This window comes from Prunus mume, linkage group LG1 (genome assembly GCF_029339155.1).
Source record: "Prunus mume cultivar Tortuosa linkage group LG1, ASM2933915v1, whole genome shotgun sequence".
NCBI classification, from domain to species: domain Eukaryota; kingdom Viridiplantae; phylum Streptophyta; class Magnoliopsida; order Rosales; family Rosaceae; genus Prunus; species Prunus mume.
This window is the reverse complement of record NC_142698.1, coordinates 2,624,042-2,645,556: the sequence shown is the minus strand read 5'-3', so window position 1 is coordinate 2,645,556 and position 21,515 is coordinate 2,624,042. Positions and strand designations below refer to the sequence as shown.

At 41.9% G+C, this 21,515-nt stretch overlaps 1 protein-coding gene across 1 annotated transcript; it reads left to right on the top strand.

Annotated features, from left to right (window-relative positions):
* The first annotated feature begins 5,256 nt into the window (after positions 1–5,256).
* Positions 5,257–9,413, top strand: LOC148920696 (Fe(3+) dicitrate transport system permease). The gene is made up of 3 exons (XM_089043869.1): positions 5,257–5,556; positions 7,816–8,143; positions 8,904–9,413. The coding sequence occupies exons 1-3, from the start codon at positions 5,409–5,411 to the stop codon at positions 9,106–9,108; spliced, it is 681 nt and encodes a 226-aa protein (XP_088899995.1). The 5' UTR covers positions 5,257–5,408; the 3' UTR covers positions 9,109–9,413.
* The last annotated feature ends 12,102 nt before the right edge of the window (positions 9,414–21,515 follow it).

The window sequence follows — 21,515 nt, the reverse complement described above, 5'->3', positions numbered from 1 at the left end:
ATTTCCAGGTTTTATTGCCCATGATTGAGTCCATCTCATCATTGATTGCTTCTTTCCAAAAAGCTGCATCTTGTGATTTTATTGTTTCCTCAAATGTAAGAGGATTCGACTGTGTACTTGATATAATCGTAATTGTCTTACTATGTGAGTCTCTTGTACCTTCAACTAGATACATAATGAAATCCGGTCCAAAAGATTTTTCAATTCTTCTTCTTTTATTCCTTCTAGTCTTACCAGGTTCGTCATCATTATTAGATGCATTAGACAAATTTTGTTCTTGGTTCTCAACCCTTGGTGGAACCTTCTCCAATTCCTTAGTGTCTCTATGTATAGATTGAAATCTACCCTCACAAAATTCAGCATATGTAGATTTGATAACGGTGTTAGCACTTATTGAATCATTTGGTTCTATGACAAGAAATCGATAGCCTTTGCTATATTCTGCATATCCCAAAAATATGCATTCCATTTCTTTTGGTCCCAACTTTTTTATCTTAGGTTAAGGTAACCTAACCATGGCTCTACAACCCCAAACTTTTAAATATCCCAAGTTGGGTTTCCTTTTGAACCATAACAAATAAGGAGTTACTTTCAAATTCTTTGTCAGAACTCTATTTAAAAGATGACGAGTAGTGAGCATTGCCTCTCCCTCATAACCTTTTCTAAGGTTTGAGTTTAGTAACATGACATTCACCATTTTCACAGGAGTCTTATTTTTCATTTCTGCTACCCCATTTTATTGTGGTATATAAGCAATAGAGGTTTCATGCACAATTCATATAGATTCACAATAGGATAGAAAGTAATTCTCTTATCCTCTATCGGATATTAGATATTTGATTTTGGTTTCACAAAGTTCCTTTACTTCATTTTTATAAATTTTAAACTTATTAAGTACTTCATCCTTAGTATGCATAAGATAAACATAACAAAACCTACTATAATCATCAATAAAAGTCACAAAGTATTTATTTCCTCCTCTAGTAGGTGCACTATGCAAATAACATACATTACTATGTATAATTTGTAGTAAAGTAGAAGTTCTCTCTATCTTAGGAAAAGGTTTCCTACTTATCTTAGTTTGCATACGTGTAACACACTTATCATTCATGTCATTCACATACTTTGGAATTAAATCTAGATTAGACATATCAAACATTTTCTTTTGTGTTAACATGTCTTAATCTACTATGACATAAAGATAAAGAGTCAAGCATGTAATTAGAAGATGTAGACATATTTTATTAATATTGAGTTTGAACATTCCTTCATACATATATGCCTTTCCAACAAAGTATCACCTTTAGTCAAGATAAATTTATTTGACTCAAAAACTAAATTAAACACAAACTTATTAAGAAGAATTCTGGATACAAGATTCTTTCTAACTTCTAGAATATTATAAACATCACTCAAAGTAAGCACTTTTCTAGAAGTAAACTCAATGGTGCCTTTGCCTTTGATAACCACAGTGGATGCATTCCCTAAAGAACATTTTCATCTTCATATGGCACATAGGTCTTAAACATGTTTTTGTCTTTGCATACATATGCTTGGTTGCTCCGGAATCAATCCACCAAGCATCATTGTCTTCCATAGTATTAACTTCAGAAATCATAGCAACGAACTTGTCCTTGTTGTTGGACTCTTGTTTCTTCTTGTAAAGGTGACAATCTTTCTTGAAATGTCCAAGTTTGCCACAATGGAAGCAACTTCCTTTCTTCTTCTTTTAGTTTGAATTTTGGTGATCTTTGTCAGAAAACTTTCAGTTCCTTTTCTTGCTTCCATGATTGTTGAAAGATTGTTTAGGTCCATCTTCAACCATGTAAACCTTGGAGGAGTTAGGAGTATCATCAACTTTCTCTCGGACCCAACACTTTTCTTCAATTCGTATGTGTTTTCCTAATTGATTTATCGACAGATCTTCCTTCTTGTGTTTGAGAATTTTCTTATACTCTTTCCAAGAAGGATGAAGCTTTTCCATCATTGCATAAACTATGGATTCATCCATTTTCATTTGATACTAAGAAAGTTGGTTATGTATATGCATAATCTCATGGAATTGTTCACTTATACTTCTATCATCAACCATTTGAAATTTTGATATAAGAAACTTCTTATTAGTTGCATCTTCAGTCATGTGTTTGGTCTCAAGTGCATTCGAAATCTCATTTGAAGTTTTCAACTCATGGTAGATATCGAACAAAGTATCGAACATAGCATTGCATATGTGACCCTTGCATATGTGTTGGCTATGCAAATCTCACGGCCTGGTGCTCCGGGCCGAGGGGATGTGCGTTAACACGTGACGTCCTTCTTTTGGATGCGATGCGGTTGTGCGTGGGCGTGCCAGCACGGTCTACCGTGCGTCAAGATGGTGATTAGGTTTGGGTAGAAGATGGTTAAATGATGCGCCTGTTTTGAGTTTGACTTCTAATCAAACGATTGTGGCCGAGAGAGAAACTAATCTCGGCCGTCAGGTTCATGGCTTGAGCTACAAGGCCATTTAGTGCTGGTGTTGGTGGCGAGTTTTAGGCGGTGCTCCGGTGCGTTGCTCAGAGAGCGACGGTCGTATGATATATGGGGTAAATGAGATGATAACAGAGATGGTGTTCCGATGCCTTGAAAATCAAGGGTCGTATGATATATTGATGAATGGATTTTCCTTACAATCAACCATTACTCCTAGGAAAGCAAATAAAGGTATTGAAAGTGCATTACAGGAAAATATAATTTGCTCCGTGGGAGGCTTTTGGTTTGGTGTTTGAACCCTTTGAATATAGTCTTGAGCTTAGTATTTATAGGGGGAGTCATGGAGGGACAATCGAGGCTGAAAAGATCTGCGTGGTGGAGCCTGATCGGGGCAAGTGGGTGGTCAAATCAGCATTTGGGATCGTGAAGCATGGTGGTGTGACCCCCATAAATCCCGGTAAATCTCGGCCACCGCCCTGATCGTAGGTTCTGCCCCCTTGGCCGTGGGAACGCATTTAATGCCCTGGTCTGGTGGTTGGTGATCTGACCTCAAGTTGTAAGAATACTTGTGAGAATGTTTGCGCCTCCATCACCAAATCCTGACTTCAGTCACTTCCCTTCTTCCCTCGTGCATTAAATGCTTCTTGCGACTAGTGGGTTTACTGCGATAGTCAGAGGTATTACTTCATTAAATGGGGCGTGGGACCCTGAGGCCACGTGGACGATTTGACCACAGTATCTTCGGCTGTGTCTTTTACGGACTTCGGCTTCGGCCTATAATACCGCGGTCGCGAGGCCGAAGGATTATGCCTTTGCAGCTTTTCTTTTGTTTTCAGGGAGGCGAAATGCCTAACGAAACGTGGCCGTTCAGTTCATGAGTAGGTGCTAAGGCCGAGAGGAAGTCTCTTCAGTCAGTTTATGACCGTGATTTATTAGGCACAAATAATATGTAGTCATCTTGATCCCATTTAGCATGTTCACGTTGGTTTGCAAGTAGTTCTTCTTCTCCTTTTGCTACATCTGTTAGCCTTGGAGTTGTGAGCACATGCACCACTTTGAGGCTTGTGAGTAGGAAGTGCAACTTCTTTTGCCAACGCCTAAAGTTTCCTCCATCAAATCGCTCAAGTTTCATAAAATTGGTTGTAAAGTCTTTCATAGATGACAGAGCTATGAAAATAAAGTCTGAAAATTGTTGGATATGTAGTTGTATAGGAATGGCTATGGTAGGATAAAAGATGCTTCAAGGTGTGTATGAATACATTATCTTTCAGACTTTATTTGCCCTCACTACTTGTGTGCAACAAGGTTAAGCAAATAATCCATGTGGATACAATGAAGCCTAGCTTTAAAACTATATGTTGTCAATGTTTTGCACAACCAAAGACAACCCCAAACACACTCAAGAATGTGACAAAGATACTCAAGAATATCTAGAAGTTATTTCTGCATATTATAGTCTCTAGAAGGTTTTAATTTGTGAAATATGATGGAGAAGAGTAATTCAAACACTTAGGCACCAAGAGACATACTTCAAAATTGCACCCCAAACACGCAATGACCGGTCGTTTTATACAAAGACGAAGTATGTAGCTTCCTGCCAACGACCAACCGCTTTTTACTGTAACTTTATATTATGAAAATCTTCAACAAGTTATCGAACCATTCTTTTATTAATGTTATGAATTTAATTAAATCTTGTTTTGTTTTAGTTTATGAGTGATTTGAGTTTGTTTATTTACTAATTTAGGATTAAAGTATTTATGGTATGTTTTAGAACTCTAATTTTTTGTTAAATATTTGAATTTGAAGTTCCAATTTTATTTAGGGTGTCTTAAGAAGAAATTGGAAACAATAGTTACTTGAGGCCTCCTTAGAGATCTTGTACCCATCATCTAGAAGAGAAAAATCTCCTAAATATTTGTATCAGAACATAGAGATCCACAAACCTTGCTCATGTTGACAAATTCTCCAAGTTGCCTTGGCAAGCATGGCTTGGTTCACCTACATGGTTTTCTTAATTCCTAGCCCCCTTTAGTTTTGGGTCTATACACCTAGCCCCAACTTGTGAGGTGAATCTTCTTGGCTCCTTCAACATCTCCCCAAAGAAAGTCTTTATTGAGCTTATATAAAGAAATTTTGGCAGTAAAAGGACCATTTGCTAATTTTAATAGTTTAGGTTAGGACCTTAGGGTTGTTTGGTATCCTACTCAAAAAAATAAACTCAAAAAATCCTGAATTTTTTTTAAAAAAACATGAATGTTTAAATATTGATTTTATGATATAAAAACTTGTTTTGTATTGAACTTTAAACTATTTTTAAGATCTGAAAAAAATTGAAATTAAAATGAGAAAATCAGAAACCCTAATTCCCAAATTGAAATTAACAAAAGAAAAGGAGGGAGAGAGAGAGAGAGGAAATGGAGGAGAGAGGAGAGAGAAAAAAATATATATATAACCTCACTTTTTTGTTTGTAATAATTGGGATTTTTTGATTTTTTTTTTAGTTTGGGTTTCTAAAAATTGGCCTAACAAACGGTTTTATTGGGCTTTGGACTTAAAATTTGTTTTTGAGTTTATGAAATTAAAACGAAGTAAGATATCAAACGGGCCTTAATTTTCTAGAAAGGTAAAGTATATTGCAGGGGTTCACCAAAAAAAAGTACATCACAGGGCAAATCGCAAGTTACCTACAAATTAGGGGCCGGGATTGGTAATTACCTTTCTTCTTTTTTTGGTCGGTGGGCCTGTTGTTGAGATTCAACCCGAGAGGGTGAAATCCGACCCGTCCCGGATCCGTCTTCTTGCAGATCTCCAAAAACTCATTTCCAGTTCCCAAATAGCAATTGGTGCAACAACAAAATAAGAAATCTCAAGGCTGAAGCGTAATGTAGTATCTAATCTGTGAGATTTCTAAGGGTTTTCTTTTGGGGTTGAAAATGAATAATTTCAGCGCTGAAGATCTGTCAACCATCGGAGGAATTGCAACGGTGTCGCTTCTGCATTCGTTCATACCCACGCATTGGCTCCCCTTCTCCATCGTAGGCCGAGCCCAGAAATGGACTCTCTCCCGCACTCTCTTCGTCAGTATGTTTCCTCTTGATCCTCCATTTTTCGTTTTCTAGGGTTGTTTGGTCACTCACAGAATCATAGTCATTGCTCTGAAGGTGATGGTGAAGGTGAAATTGAAAGTGAAAGTGTGCTTTCCTGTGATGTTAATGGTGTAAACTAGTTTAGAAGAATTCTGGATCTGCCTTGATTTTTTTTCTCTCTGCTTTTAAGTTTTAAGCATTTCACTTTTTTGAGTTGAACAGTTGGAGGAAAATTAGTGGATTAGATAGATGATTTTTCAAGTTTAGGTAAAAGCTGTAAAGGACCTTTAGGGAAGGGAACCGTGTTGTTTAAATTTGTTGCTTTCCAGTCATAACCCAGTTCTCTTTGATGCTGCGCAATTCAACTATAGGATAATTTGGCATTGCATTAGAGAGAGCTAAGCAAGCTTAATCTGCTTAGATTAGATAGACACCAGGCAATCTGGACGAATGGTCTAAAATCAAAATTCAATTTGGCGTTGCTTGGGACATTCTCTAGTCCATTTTACTTTCCAAATTACCCTCATTACAAGGTTTCCTAAGTAAGTTTGCAGCTGCCTTGCCTTGTCTAGTGGGAAAAAAGGTGTTATATGTGGTCTTTGCTTCTCATAGTAAGAATTTTGGGAGTGTATAGTTTATAAAGTTGGAGAATTTTTCATATGAGACTGGGTGATGCCATCTGTCTGTCTTGTACACTTTAAACCCTACGTGAGTTCCCTGAGGCACTTTAGTTTTCATCCTTCTTCTTCTTCCTCGCTCCCCTCTTCTCTGTCTCTGTCATTGTCTGTCTCTCTTTCTGTATCACCATAACTATTTTACAACATTTTTTTTGTTTGATTCCAAGCATTATTGCACCCAACAAAACTGAGTCATTTTAGCGCATGCACTTTAGAACCTGTACTCTTTTCCAATCATGCTAATTCCAATCATGCTAATCCTTTACATAAGCAGGACACATTTACACGTTTTAAAATTCTCTCTCTCTCTCTCTCTCTCACTCTCTCATATGCTTATTTAAATTTATTGTTTTTTCAAAAGTTAGTTTTAGGAGATGGATGTGCTTAAAATTTAGCATTGTCTATCCTATCAAAGAAATCAAAATAAGGATTGCTAAGAACTTTTATTTATTTATTTATTTATTTTTTATAATAAGAAACGCACACACACACACACACACGCTATATATTATATATATATATATATTTTATATTTTATTGATGTAAATGGAATATAAATATTGCAAGATAACAAGCAATCCAACCATGAAGGTACAACAAAGACCCCTAGTACCAAACTGGCAGTACAATTATTAGTCTATAGATAACACTGACCAATTAAAATTTCATAATTGCCTTGAGATATTGCAGCCTCCCAGTCCACCTTAAAAAGAACTTCGTTCTTTTGCAAAGTATTTGGGTATCTAAATGAGGACATATGCTGAAAAACTCTTGTACTATGAAAGATCTTGAAGAAACAATAAAATTCCATACTATAGTACAAGCTGTTACACTTTGTTCATTGTAGTGCATTGGTTATATGCCTGCCTCAATACACTTCATGACCCTTGAAAACATTTAGAGAAGTTTCTGTTGAGTTTGACTAATATTTATTGGCTTAAAAACTTTACCTATTTGAGCTAAACAATTCCTGTAGACATGGCTTAAAAGTTGACTCAGGTGCCTTTACTTTTATAAAGGTGCAGTTTGATGAACCTATTATTAAATCGCAGTACCATTCTTTAGTGCAATGCTGAAGGCTTTGGTTTCTTTTCAAAAAAAAGGCTTTGGTTTCTTTTCATAAAAAAGGCTTTGGTTGTCAAGAACACCTTGTAAGGGCCACCTAGGAAGGATTACAATCAAATTTTCTTTCCTGAGGACACTTTGTGGTGTTCTTTTCGTTAATACTTCAGCAGATCTAGACTTGACCAGTGCTTTCCTCTTTCTGTCCCGAAACATATTAACTTCTTTTTTTCTAAACGAAAAATTCTAACACTATAGTGAAGCTGGTTGGTTGATTTTGGGTTACCTGACTGAGGTTTAGAGTAAATGGGAATGCATGAATCCTTGATCTGGATGATGCCCCATATATTTAAGCCAAGCTATATCTCTGTAAAAGGTTTTCTTTTCTTTTGTTCTGAGTTCACCGATACAAGAATATAGATTCTGAAAAAAAATGCATAAAAATTCAGTGTTTAAATGTTATTGTGACAGTGCTTTCAGGACTCATGTTCACTCTATGGTATTTTCTTGTGCAGCTGCATTTGGAGCAGTCTTGCATGTAATATCCACTTCAATACTCGGTATAACAGCAGTCACCATGGCAAATACCATAGCTGGCGAGGAAACAGTACATAAACTTGCTTCACTTCTGCTCGTAGTTCTTGGTGGCGGTTACATTTTGTTGTTCTTAACTGGAAAAGGTGGTCACAGTCATTCACACAACCAACCCATGGAAAAGATGGCTGTTGCAGGACTTGTACTCGTTCCTGCATTGTCTCCTTGTGCAACCACACTTCCGGTATTTCTTGCTGTTGGGAATTCATCTTCCATGATGGTGCTTGCTATTGTAGTGCTGCTATTCAGGTATCAATATTTTAGGATCAAGTTTTGTATATCTTGTTTGTCTCTTGATTACCTAATTATGACTTGGTTGCTGGAACTTTCATGAGCAAGTTTGAGAACTTAGTAACTTTTTTGGTTAGTAAATGGGCACAAAACGTTTTGAAGAGAAGTGGCTTTTTTGCACCCACGTTTCACTGAGGGAAGAACAGATAACCAACGCAAAGTTAAATGTGCACATTCCCCTTTTTCTCAAATAAATAATGGCTTCAATCAATATTATTCAGTTATGTTTTCATTTATATTTGGGAACATTTCAGTCAATATGCACTGATGTTTCTATCAACCTTGATTTGGAAATCTTTATTGACCCCCTGGAGCTTTTCCAATGTGAACTTAAACATTTTTCAGCCATCGGCAATTTAAACACAAACCTGATATAATTCCTTCCAAACTTCCTCTTTTTCTTTGGATATTTCATTTTCTCAGTTTGTCTCAGAAATCTTTGTGTTGAGCTGACCTTGTGAAGTGTTTGCCTAAGTGGCTTTTGTGGTTTACCAGACAGTTTAGATTTCTGAACATCCAGAATTGACTTTCTATTACTTGGTTGCTGCTAGGTTAACGGTTTTCTGGTCGGCCTAGCATTTAATTTAATTGGGCATTGAAATCATTGAATTACTGAAATGATGTTCTGATTAATTGCCTGTATGTGGTCTAATTTATAATGATTTGGAAACTCCTTCCTGTAACATAAAGATCCTTGCTTCATGGTATTGAATTACAGCACCATAACCGTGATGACTTCACTGGTTGCACTGTCATTCTATGGTGCCAGCCAGCTCAAGTTTCACTGGGTGGAGCGGTACGACAAACTTCTTGTTGGGTCGGTGCTTTGTTTGGTAGGAATGTTAACACTTGTTTTTCATGATCATGATGGAGAGGGAGGTACCACTGGGGAGCATTTGCATAGGAAAATCATTGCCCTCTGAAGATTATTGTCATCTTTCAAAGTGTATTTTGTGCCTTCAGGCAAAAGTTATGATAAGAGAATGTTGCTCCCGTCTGTTTCAACCAGTGTATGCAGCCCTTCCTTTGATGTGCTATTAACGGAGTGTTGTAATGTTTGGTTCAATTGGTTCATTCTGATGTTGTTACATATGACAGTTCTTCTGTCTGTGGTTTTGAGTAACTTGTTTTTGTACGTGCATTAAGCTTGTTGATCCATTACATAATTGTAACTTTTTTTTTTTCTTTGTTGCTTTTTTCCAATCAAATAGCGTGCAGAATTGGTTTAGCCTCCCTTGTCCATTTGATCCCTCGCTCTCATACAAAAACTCCACTTAAAAAGACACAATACTCTCAACATTAACACTCACATAAACCTAAGAGTGCAAACAAAAAAAAAAAAAAAAATATTAATCTTTCGCAGGCGATCATCTCTTAGAAGACTTGTCGAGTATATTATCCAACAAATAACATGTTGTAATTAATTCAAATCTTCTTTTCGAGTATGATACAAAACAGGGCTTCCTTCATTCAACCTCTCTCTACTTTTGAAAGTTTTCCTCCTCGGACTGATTGGGTATGGATACATACACATCTAAAGCTAAGGTGGCTTTGATTCACTTTGTTATTTATAGAAAATAAAAATAAATTTCTCTTACATGGAAATTGCTTATGTTTGGTCAAGCAGGTTTTGGGCTGATTTTTGTGGATATGAAGGTCTTGTTTGGAAACTGCAATTGCGGGGTTGCTGTTTTCAGCGGTGGGAGTTATGTTTGTGCCAAAGAAAACTTACCACCCAGACATGTCAGAAGGGACCTCAAGGAGTCCACCACAGCTGTCTTCAAGGTCGCCATCATAACAAGTAGCACCATAAACAACACTCAAAGCAACACTAATCTAATACCCATCCCCGGGAGTCCAATTACCACAAACAAGAAAGTGAAACTTTAGCTCTCATAATATTCTCAGGTGTGGCCCTCGTAATTTCTGGATTTTACATTTTCAAAATTCGATTTCTACGGTCTAACTGAGATTAATGGTAATTTTATACTACTGGCTATATTTGAAATTTTTATAAAAATTGACATTTATAAAAGTATGGGCAAAATTTTGGCTATTTTTGATAAAAACTCAACTAAAATATAGCTACTGCATTAAAAAGTTTCATAATAGCACATCCATAATTAACAACAAATATAGAGATATTACATCAACAACATAATGACTAGGAGGCATGTCAATATCAAGCTGTTAGAAATGTGTACTAAGAGTTAATACATTTGTGATGTAACAAAGGACACTAATTTTGTTATCTTTTGCACGATTAAAGAAATAATGTAACGTCCCTGACCCAATTTAATTGATTTAATCCAATTCAATTCTTTTGTGAAATTACAATTTTGCCCTTAGGAATAGGGGTACTTCGGTCATTTTTTAATCCAGAGGGATTTTGGGGAAATGAGTGGCACCATTGCTTAGAGCTCGCTCTCCCAAATTCGTAGACACGTAGTGAGCCCAAATCGGAGTTTTAAAGAAGAAGTTGTGGCCAACGGAATTGCAGTGGCACAATTATAAATTTTTCAACGTTGGATTTTAAAAACAGATCAGCTATCTCTCCTTCTCTCTCTCTCTCTCTCTCTCTCTCTCTCTCTTTCCTCCGCGATACTTAACTTTAGGTGGCGATTTTGTTGCCGTCGGCATCCGTTTCAAGCGAAATTGCTTACAAAAGTTTCGTATCGACGCGTCCTCTATCTAACTGACCTATTTTCCCACTCAAAACCCAAAGAAATTAAACTGGAATGATGGAAGTTCGGGTGATTTTCAAAGTTTCCGACGCCGTTTCCGGTGACTCTGGCCCCTATTTTTGTCGAGTGAGGTATGAAACTTCATCTACTCTTCATGATCTATCCGTTTATGTAGGTATTGTAGATCGATTTTGAGGTTTTATAAATCGTCCAATATACCCATTTTTGGCCGACGGTTTCGGGTCCATTCCGGCTGGTTTTTGGCCATGGTCCACGAACTAAAACACTCCCTTTGTTAGTTTGAACGTATTGGTATAGATATTGTAGAGTGTTTTGAGAATTTTCTGTCGCTAGAATTTTCTCAATCCACCCAATCGCGTCGACGGGTGTGGCGCGTGGGCCATGATGTGGTGGCCCATTGTGTTCTAATTTGATCCCCATGTCGTCTCGAGCGACAAGTATGCTCGGATTTGAATTTGAATATCGTATGACATCGAACGAATTTACCCCATTAGACGAGATCCGGGTTCGATATGTTTGGACCGTTGGATTGGCTCCAATTTCAAGTATGTTGTTCTCTGTACTTCTAAGATCGTAAGAACTCACGACGAGAATCGGAATCCTGGATACTCTGAATCAATGATTCTAGGGTTAGGTGAACCGGTGACCACTCGATCATGCAATCAAGAGCAATCCGGCCGCTCGATCGAGACCAAACTTTCAGGACGTGTTCAGTAGACCTTGTTGGACCTTTAGGAACTTTCAGATTTGAAATAGGAGGTAGTGGGCCTCGTGGGCCTTGTTGACCAAACAATGGAAAGTTTGACTAAACCGTTGACCACAGGTCTTTTGAAACCGTCTTGTCATTTGGAAAGTACTAGAGTAGCCTTATGACTTTTCCAAGGTGGCGGGTCCACGTTAAGTCCCGGGAACTAGGGTTTGATTTTTAATGCACGGTTGAGAATGTGTAACGAGTTTTGGTAGTGTTTGGACATTTGATTTAGTGTGCGTTACTCTTTCAACACTTGAAAGATATGTTTATAGTACTTTAATTTTGAGATTAGAATATTGTTCAATTGTGGTTATTAGCTGTTATATTGATATAAATGAAGCTTTGGGGATGGTGTGAATTGATGCATGATTTGATGTTGAATGATGATAATTCCTGTGTGAATCTGGAATTCAATTATGATTGTGAAAATCAAATCGGTTGGTATTTAATATTTTGGTTTGACGTTATAAATGTGTGGGGTTTGGAGTATATGTTTTTGAGAGTTGCTGTCTATACTACAATATTTTGAGTTTTGGAAGAGATGATTATGGGATTTCCAGGGATTACTATTATTATTATTATTATTATTATTGTCGTCATCATCATCATCATCATTACTATTATTATATATAAGGATTTGGGGTACCTTTGAATAATTGGAAATTGGATTTTGAGAATATTATCTTTTATTATATATATTAGTTTATGAAAGTGGATTTTGGATCTTGACGATGCCACGCCATCATGTACCCCCCCATTGGATACTGATATTGGAATTGATGGATAATGGATACTTGGAAACTGTGGTTATGGTTTGGATATGTTGGAACCCGAGCACCCTTGACGAAGTGTTACCGTAGACCTTTAGTGGGGTAGTCTGAGCTCGTAGGACTTATCATAGGCGCATGAGTATTGAGGATTCTGTTGTGCATGCTGGTGAGCCCAGTCCCCAGTTTGTGGCTCGTCCCTGGCCACATGGTTGTTGAGGATTTCTCTGTGTGGTTTAGCCAAACGATTCCCGTGTTAGATTGTTTTCCTTGGTACATGATGTGCACTATCATATGTACCTCCCCTTGGATACTGATACTTGGAAACAGTTGATATGGATACTTGGATACTTGGACATGATCGGAACCCGGCCACCCTTGACGGAGAGAGATTATAGAATAGTACAGTACCACCACGTTATGGTACTACTCTCATTCAAAGTTTGCCATGTGTCATTTGTTAGAAAAAAGTTATAGCTTATTTACAGTTGAATTTGAAGTTACTGTTTTAGCCTTCAAAACACTAAGGGCCCGTTCGGTAATGTTTTTAGAGCTTGTTTTCTGTTTTGTTTCTGCTTTTCACAAAAACACGTTGCATCGTTTTCGTTTTCCCTCACAAAACGTTTTCAAAACAAATCTGACTTTGTGAACAAAAGTTGAAAATGAAAAAGTTGTTTTCAGTGATTTCATTTTCAGTGTTTTCCGAAGACACAAGAATGCATCCATCAACAACTCTAGCTCTCTCTCTTGACAACCAATAAACCCACCAACAGAACAACACCCATCTTCTCCGACCCAAAATAAACAAATCTGCAAATTAAGAAAAAAAAAATACAGAGGAAGAAGAAGAAAAAAGCAGAGACAAGAAGAAGAACCACCACATACCCAACTCAACCACCATCATCACCCAATCAAACCATCACAGCCATGGAAGGAAGGAGGAGTGGGTGTGGCCTGGGAAGGAAAGGAAGAAGAAAAGAGGAAGAAAAGGAGAAAAAAGAAACGGCCTGGGGAAGGAAAGAAGAAGAAAAGGGGAAGAAAGTAGGAAAGAGGAAGAAAAAGAGAAAAAAGAAGCAGCCATGTGAAGGAAAAGAAGAAGAAAAAAGGAGGAAAGAGAGAAAAGGAGAAAAAGAAGAAAAAGAAAAAAGAAAAAAAGGAGATAAGGTAGTTTTTGAGCTTAAATTTTTTTCATTGTTTACAATAATTTTAGCCTCTAAAAATATCAGAATTAAAAAAAATTAGAACTAAAATTAGCAAAAATACACCTGAAAAACAATTGTACTACCAGACACGTTTTCATTGTTTTTGTTTTCTAAAGATGTTTTCTAATTAATCTACCAGACGCATTTTCATTTCCTGAAAATGCAAATTTGTTTTCTTGTTTTCATTCTCTGAAAATATTCTCGAAAACATTCTCCGAAAACGTTACAGACGGACCCTAAAAACTCGACAAATTGTTTTAGCCTTCAACACTTAAAATTAGCAAAATCCATCCACCGCCATTCTGCCTCTCCTCTCACCAACCCCTCCTCTCTCTCTCTCTTCCTCTTTGTTTCTCTTCTTCCTTCCATACAAGGAATATAAGTTGATACCCATAAGTTGAGTGGGGTTCAATTGGACATGCATCCATTAATGTAATTGAAGACAAGAGAGGAAAGAGAAAGCTGAGAGGAAGGAAGGCAAATAGAGGGATGTGGCCGCCACAGTGGAGGTAATGCTAGGTTCAAGGTGGGTTGTGGTTGGTTGCTGTACAATTATCTATTTCTTTTTTAGGGAGATGAGATATGAGGAAATTGAACAATTGAGATTATGATTATGATGCTGCTGTTAAGGAAGAAAAATGAAAAAAATTGAATGTGAAAACAAACACCATATGTAAAATAAGATTGTCGTTTGTACATGAGAGAGATGGACGGAGGAATAGAAATAGAGGAGGAGGTTGCGGCTCATTCTTTTTTTCGTTTTTTAAATTTCATTTTAAAGGGTAAAATCGGATGTCAAAGTCTAGCTGTCCAAAAAGTTTTTATTTTCTTTAAAAAATGACACGTGTTAAATTTTAAGAGGGATTATCACTAGCTGACGTGGTGATATAGTACTATTCTATAATCTCTCCTTGACGAGGTGTTTCGTAGACCCTTAGTAAGGTAGTCTGCGAGTGTAGGATTTGTCACAGGCGCATGAGTATTGAGGATTCTGCTATGCATACTATTGAGCCTAGTCCCTCGGTTGGACGGCTCGTTCCCTAGCCACATTTGACATGTAGATAAAACTCCATATGAGAACTACGGTTGATCACGTTCAATGTACTTAGTCACTATTGAGCACCCACATACCTGTTTTAGTGTCACTATACAAATGGTTTGAGACAAACCATTCTTGTAATTTAGCATACATAGTATGTGCTAATCTTAACAGTTTATCAATGCCCATTTGATAGGCCCACAATTAGGAACTTTTGGGATATGATAATTTGGACTTTGTTTTTTTAATCGACGCAAAAGATAACAAAATAAGTTTTGCCCTTTATTTATCATATAGGAAATGTATTCTAAGGAGATTATAACAAATATATTGGCTCTTAGGATACATTTCTAACACAAGTAACTAGCACAACTACACGCACATCGATGACCTACCAAAAGTTGAAAAGTAGCTCCCCCTTGTTAGTCTTGCTCACCTAAAGAATCTAGAAATGAGAAATTGTGAGCAACTTTTTAATTTGGTTAATCCAACATCTGATATAGTTTCAACTATTATAACTGTTGACGCAGAAAAATGGTTTAATACTTTCCCGCGTAACTTAGTGATTAGGTCTCTTCGGTATCTAATGTCCTCGGTAAGGTGTGCGATCTGTAAGATAGCAAACACACGGTAATCCTAGGAACCGTGTGGTACCGGCAAGGCCTCCGATGCTTAAGTAAGTACGGATTAAGTAAGTTTGAACTACGGATCAATAGGCGTATGTCGTAAGTTCTGATTGATCACCTTCAAGCTGGGATAGATGTCCCTTTTATAGGCCTTGGGAGGTGTGCAATTTGTTTAGAGTTTCGATGTGGGACTCGGGCGTCAGTGTGAGACCGCCACGCGCGTCCGAGGGGCGAGTTGCCCTAATGTTGCGATCGGTAGGTTTGGTACCAAGGTGAGTGCGAAGGCACACGTAGTTTGGTCCACGTGTTTGGTATTCATTGGCTGTTCATTTTGGTATAAACAGGAGTCCCCCAAGTCCCCTTGTGAGAGTCTTCGGAAGGATTTGCAGTTGTCTCGGAAGGAACCACGGCCCTACCGTTCGGTAACTCGATCTTTGGGAAGGGGCGGACATTGTCCTTGGCATCATTAGTTCAGAGGCGTGTTGGCGAAGTTAGAAGGTCGCGTCGAGTGGCGGGTGAAGGGACGTCGAGCGCTGACTTCGCGCCTCGCGTGTCGTCATTGCCACAGGATGGCGACACGTGGCGCGGTGATGATAGTCGCGCGACACGCGCCGTTTGGTTTTTCGAGAGTACCGTTGTCAAACTCCTTCCTATAAATAGGATGACCCGGTGGTGAATTCACTTTGCATCCTGCGAAGTGAGAGCTCTACTCCGAGGCGATTTTCGACGAGTGCTAACAGCAGCCGGCAATTTCGGCGAGATCTAACGGTAACAGCGATTTCCGGGCCGCCAATCGGTAGGAAAGGCGATCCGTGTTGGCGATCTAAGCGATGGCGATCCGCGTCCACCTCCGAAGCTAAACAAAGATACCGTTCGGTAGCCCTACTTTTCCATCTCTACATACCCTAAGAGTTTACGTCCTTCCTTGGTTTGAACTAGACTGGCCATAGGGTTTCATTCGGTAGTCTAGTCGCCATAGGTGGTGATGTAGGGGTCGGTAGGATACATCCACATGAGCCTTAGTTTCCCTTTTTGCCTGTTTTTGTAGATGTCTGATGGCGAGTCATTCTCCGCGCGAGCCCAATCGTTCGCGAGGAGTCATCGAGCGGTCTCTTTGACTCCCGTTGAAGCGGCAGGGGCTGATGCCGAGGAGGGGAGTGATACCGATGTCGAGATACTCGGCGAAGGCCCAGCCAGTCCACACATGGCATCGGGAAGGGGCTTATGACTCGTCGTTGTCTATCATATAGCGGCGGTGCCACGGGGCTTGGCGCCTGGGTGGCGGCGGTGGTCACCTGACGAGCCTCCACTTCCGGTCGTGGTGGGCGGTGCCGAACCATCCAACCGGCCGAGTGTCCGTAGTCTACCCCGCAATCCTAGGGTGCCGATGGGGGTTCCAAAGGAGCTTGTCTTGGCGTAGATTACGAGGCCCGAATCACCGAAAGGAGATTGCGAAGTTTGGGCGGGTACTTCATTCTGATTCGGTAGGCATGAGGATTTGAGTCCTACCGAATCCTAAGTACCGAAGGATGGCGAAGTCGTCTTTTTGGACGTGTACCGCGAGGTGAGGCTCCCTCGCAGCCCGCCGTTGAGGATCTTGGCGCAAATAGGCTACGCTCGGGCTTCAATCCCAACTTCGGGTGGCGGCGTGGGATTAGTCACGACCCGGCATGGTGGGGAGGAGAACCTTCGATGAGCAGTTCTCCCACATGCAATCCGCAGTCGAAGTGTGCCGATCACGGGGCTAGGTCAGCCAATTGCACGAAGGCTACCGCGCGACCCGCCGTCAATGCGTCCGACCTCAGAAGGCGTGGAGAAGCGGCGGGTGCTTTGTCCGGTGATTGGGAGTCGCCTCGGGACGGCCCATCCGTTCCACATTAGACTACGTTCCAAATGGCGGTGAGGCTATTCTACCGTTCAGTAGGTCTTTCAGTCTTGCTTTCCATCTTATAATGCGATCCCATTTGGTTTTGTGTAGCAAGTTGAAGGCGGTAGAGCGCCACACAAAGTGAGATCCGTGGATCGAAGGGTTAGGTGAGTTTCGCCGCTGAGGGTGTACAGTTTCTCTTCACCGCCAATCTCATCAAGGCCCGACATCAAGCCGCCGGAGTAAGTATACGACCCCTTTTTTGGAGTTCAAAGTGTACACCGATGAATCTGACCGGCTCCTTTTGCGGTGACAAGAGAGGGAAGGCTGCGAGGCAAAGAGGATGAACGAGTCCTCGAAGAGACGCCTCATGCTCGCATGCGAAGAAGAAGAAGACCGAAGCGGCACCGGGCGCCGAGTCGCGGACCGACGACGTGACACTCAGCGAGCCGCCGTCCGGATGCAAGTCAGTCGGTCGCGCGCGGCTACCGGCCGGTCCGTCCCGATCAGTTTCGCCACCAGGCGCCTCCTCTAAAGCGCGGGCAAGAGGCTGTTCACGGTGGACCTTGATGCACCCGCCCCAAAATGCGGTCGGCGAGCTGCGCCTGGCCGTCTTCTCGCCGAGGACGATGGCGCCGACGTTACTCGCACATCGCCGAAGGCGGTGCGGTTTGGAACCATATGATCCTCGGTTCACAAATGGAGCTGTCCGAGATCGAAGACCGCCGAAAGCTGCGCCGGGAGGAGGCTGCGCGCCTTCCGTCTCAAGCCTCGGTGCCTACCGCGAAGCGTTCCCTGCGTTCATTTCTCCCTTCTAACCCTTTCGTTTTGTGCGGGCATCATGGACATGTGGCTCGCGTTAGCGAGCCATTAATGCCCGAGAAGGCGAAGAAGGCATATGAAACGGCAGTGAGCAAAGGTTGCGGCGCGCGCGCAAGGCCATCCAAGCCCGTGCAAACTTGGCCAAGGACATGATATGAGCAGGCCGCCAAGAGTAAGGTTTATCGTGCCAAGCTTGGCGATGTCGGCAGACTTTGAGTCGGTCGGCCGCATTGGCGGCGAAGAGAGGAAACTCTGGAGTCGGCGAAGGCGGTCCGGTCGCTTTCGAGGAGGAGTCCGAGCGGACCAGGGCTTCCAGAGATCGAGGCTGCCGTCACGGGAGGCAATCGAGGCTACCGTCGGTCTACCGAGTTTTCTACCTTCGGACAAGGAGGTAGGCTCGAAATGGCGGACCTTCTCTACCGCTTGCGGTACAACCCCGAAGAAGCTCAACCTCAATTTTATTGCGATCCCCCTCTTCAAGGCATAACCAAGAGATGGTCGAGAGTGCGAGGGGACGTGGCGTGACTGAGGAGGTCGGTGATCGGAGAAGTCCAGAGGGGCCGATAGTCTTTGCCGCCAGTGCTGCGGTGAAATTTGCTGCCACCTTTGCTTTGATAGAGGATCCCAAGGAAGGAGAAATTGTACTTTTGTAATTTTCTAAACTTAATGCGAGGCATTTTTAAACATTTTTGTAATTTTATTCGACTTTGATGCCGTTGGCATCTTTCCAATTAAGTTTATGCTTTCACTTCAAGTTAGTTGCATCTCTTTATGAATCAGTATAGCGTGACTTAGGAGATTTTCATTTTCTACATTTAATGCCGAGAGGCCTATTAAACAAAGTCACTTGCAACCGTTGGCCAATAACGTTCCTTTCAAGCAAAGTCCTGCGCTTAGGATTTGAAACCATTAGGCGTGCTGGGTGCCGATGGCAAAGCAACGACGTAATTACCGAAAGATAATAAAGGTCAATAAAGTCTTTCGTTGTCCCTTAGTCGGATAATGGCGATGCCGTGTGGAGTTATTATTCGCGCCGGTGTCCCACCGCTCCTTTTGAACAAAAATGGAGATTGAAGGTACAACAAGGTTTCACGAATGCATGAGCGAAGGCCCTTTCATTGATATCTTCCCAGAAACGAGTACAATTGCGTCGTAACTACAATTTAAAACCCGTCGTTGGCTGGAAGCGCCTCGCGAAGAAGGTGTGCTTGTAGGGGTGCGAAGGCTATTGGGACTCCTCGTGACCTTTGCCGTAGGCAGGTGACTTCATTTGAGTAGTACTTCAAATGCTCGTTCGAGGATGACGAGGTCTTTAGTTGGAGTCTCTAATCGATAAGTCCCGATCGCTAGATACCAATGATTTCATAGGGTCCCTCTCACGAAGGTCAGGGTTCCTTAGTGGGATTCTTGGTTGCGGAGAGACTTTCGCATGGCCCAATCTCCGATTGGAAGAGCGGGTTTGACCCTAAGATTCGTAGTACCGCAGGAGGGCGTTTTCGTAAGCCGTTACGTTGGTTGACGTACTCGGCGTTCTTGGCGGTCGAGGCTCAAAGCAGCGCTTCCTCGTTGCGCCTTTGCGGTGCGAAGGTTTCCGTTGTAGAAGGCTCTCCAATTTCCGCGGGACTCGCCCTACTGAAGAAAGCCGCCAGAGAATGGTGTTTCCCGAGTTGCCGTTATCGGTAGGATGTCGGATAGCCCATCGCGCTTCGAGCTTTTTGTGCGAGGCTCCTTGGCTTTGTCAAATTGCCGTTTACGCGGCTTCTTGACAATTTTGTTTATATTAGCCTCGACACAGCCAGTTCGATTAGGGGGTGTCTTTGGCGAAGCGAAGGCAGTTGATCTTGAGTCAGTGCAGGTAATTCCTGAAGACTTCGAATCAAGCGCTGCCGTTACTCCGTGATGATGGCATGAGGATCGAATCGCGGCAAATATAAATCGAGTCGAGACGAAATCCTCGACGGCTTGCGTTATTGTTGCTAGTGCTTTGGCTTCTACCCATTTGGTAAGTAGTCTCACGAAAAGCTTGCGTGCGGCAGACCCTTGCCTTCCGACGCATCGGACCAATTAGATCTAGTCCGCAGGCAGGTATTGACGCGCCCGCGGGCTCTGATCGGTGGCGGTGGCTCGGCGGGAATGGAGGATACTACCAAATGGCATTTGTCACACCTCTTGCTAGTGTGTGTTCGCATCACTGGTGCGAGTTGGCGAAGGAGAAATACCACTGTTCGGGAAAGACCGTGTGTCTGGCGGCGTCGGGAACGAGTGGTCGCATATTCCCTTGTGGACCTCCCGACGTAGTCCCGTCGGGCACTTTGAGTATCTGGCGTCGTGTAGCCTCGTTTATGCGGAACATAAATCGATGGTGCGTACCTTGCCGACGCGGTAGCGGAGTTTCGACACACGTCTTATCGGCGGAAGGGTTCGATGGTCGAGGAAAGGCGTAGATTGGAGACATCCATGTGTCTTATACGAGCAGTGCATACCTCGGTGGACGGTTGTACTTGGTTTGGGATAATATCTCCACCGTGCCTTCCTTCCGATCTTTATCGTTTATCGCGAAGCCAATCGGGAGGGCGTCGGCGTGGTACTGTTTCGACACGGGGATCTGCGAGATCTCGTAGGCTGCACAGAAATTTACGTAGTAGTAGTTGGTGAGGCTGCGAGTAGGTAGGTGACATGGAGGCATCCCTCATTGCGAATGTCTGCGCGTTATCGATTTACTATGGTACAGGAAGTCATTTGTGAATCTTTGATCTGCCTCGCGCTCATGCTCTTGGCTAGCCGAAGGCCCGGCGGCAGCCGGCCAAGAGGGCCTCATATTAGCCTGCGTTATTGGAAGTCGGAAGTTGAATCGGAGGCATACTCAATTTGCTCACCGTCGGAGTGGTTAATACCAGCCCGGCGCCACAACCTCTGTTGGTTTGCGAGCCATCCACATCACGAGGACCCCGAGAGAGGCCGGAAGTGTCGAAACTTACGGTATTGTCGTCCTACTCCCGGTGCAGAGAAATAAGCGCTCGGCGATGATGGCTCAATAGGCGCAGGAGGTGTGAGCTCGGGAAGATGAAGTAAACGGCAACGGCCCAGCCTTTTCTGCGAGGCCTTGGTTTGAACGTATGTCAAAATTCTCCCAACTCGATTGCCCATTTTGACCAATCGGCGGATGTTTCGGCTTTGCGATTGCACCTGCAGGTGGTTCGTCGAGCTTGTAATTCGTGGGCACTGGAAGTAGGAGGCGGGAAGTCTTCGTGCAAAGAGAGCGGCGGGGCGATGTGCTAGTGCTCAAGGGTGGGTCACGAAGCTCTGCGCTCTAGGCGCCTTCTTTGACATAAAAGATTGGTAGCTCGCCTATCGGCTTCCTATATCAATGCGAGCTATGGCGGTGTTGGATATGAAAAGGTATAGGGTAGCACCTACACGCGCAGCGGTTTCGATAGCGGTGGTGCACGACTCATGTAGTTCTTCAAGATTTTGAAATGCACTGGTGAGTCGTCGTTCGAGTCCATGCTGATATGATGTTTGCCCCTTTGCAAAGCTTTGAAGAGCGGTAC

Bases quoted from the DNA above. Each gene is read 5' to 3' on its own strand.
- LOC148920696 (XM_089043869.1), top strand. From the start codon at position 5,409: ATGAATAATTTCAGCGCTGAAGATCTGTCAACCATCGGAGGAATTGCA. The intron at 5,557-7,815 runs GTATGTTTCCTC...TTTCTTGTGCAG, and splicing joins CTCCCGCACTCTCTTCGTCA to CTGCATTTGGAGCAGTCTTG. The intron at 8,144-8,903 runs GTATCAATATTT...ATTGAATTACAG, and splicing joins ATTGTAGTGCTGCTATTCAG to CACCATAACCGTGATGACTT.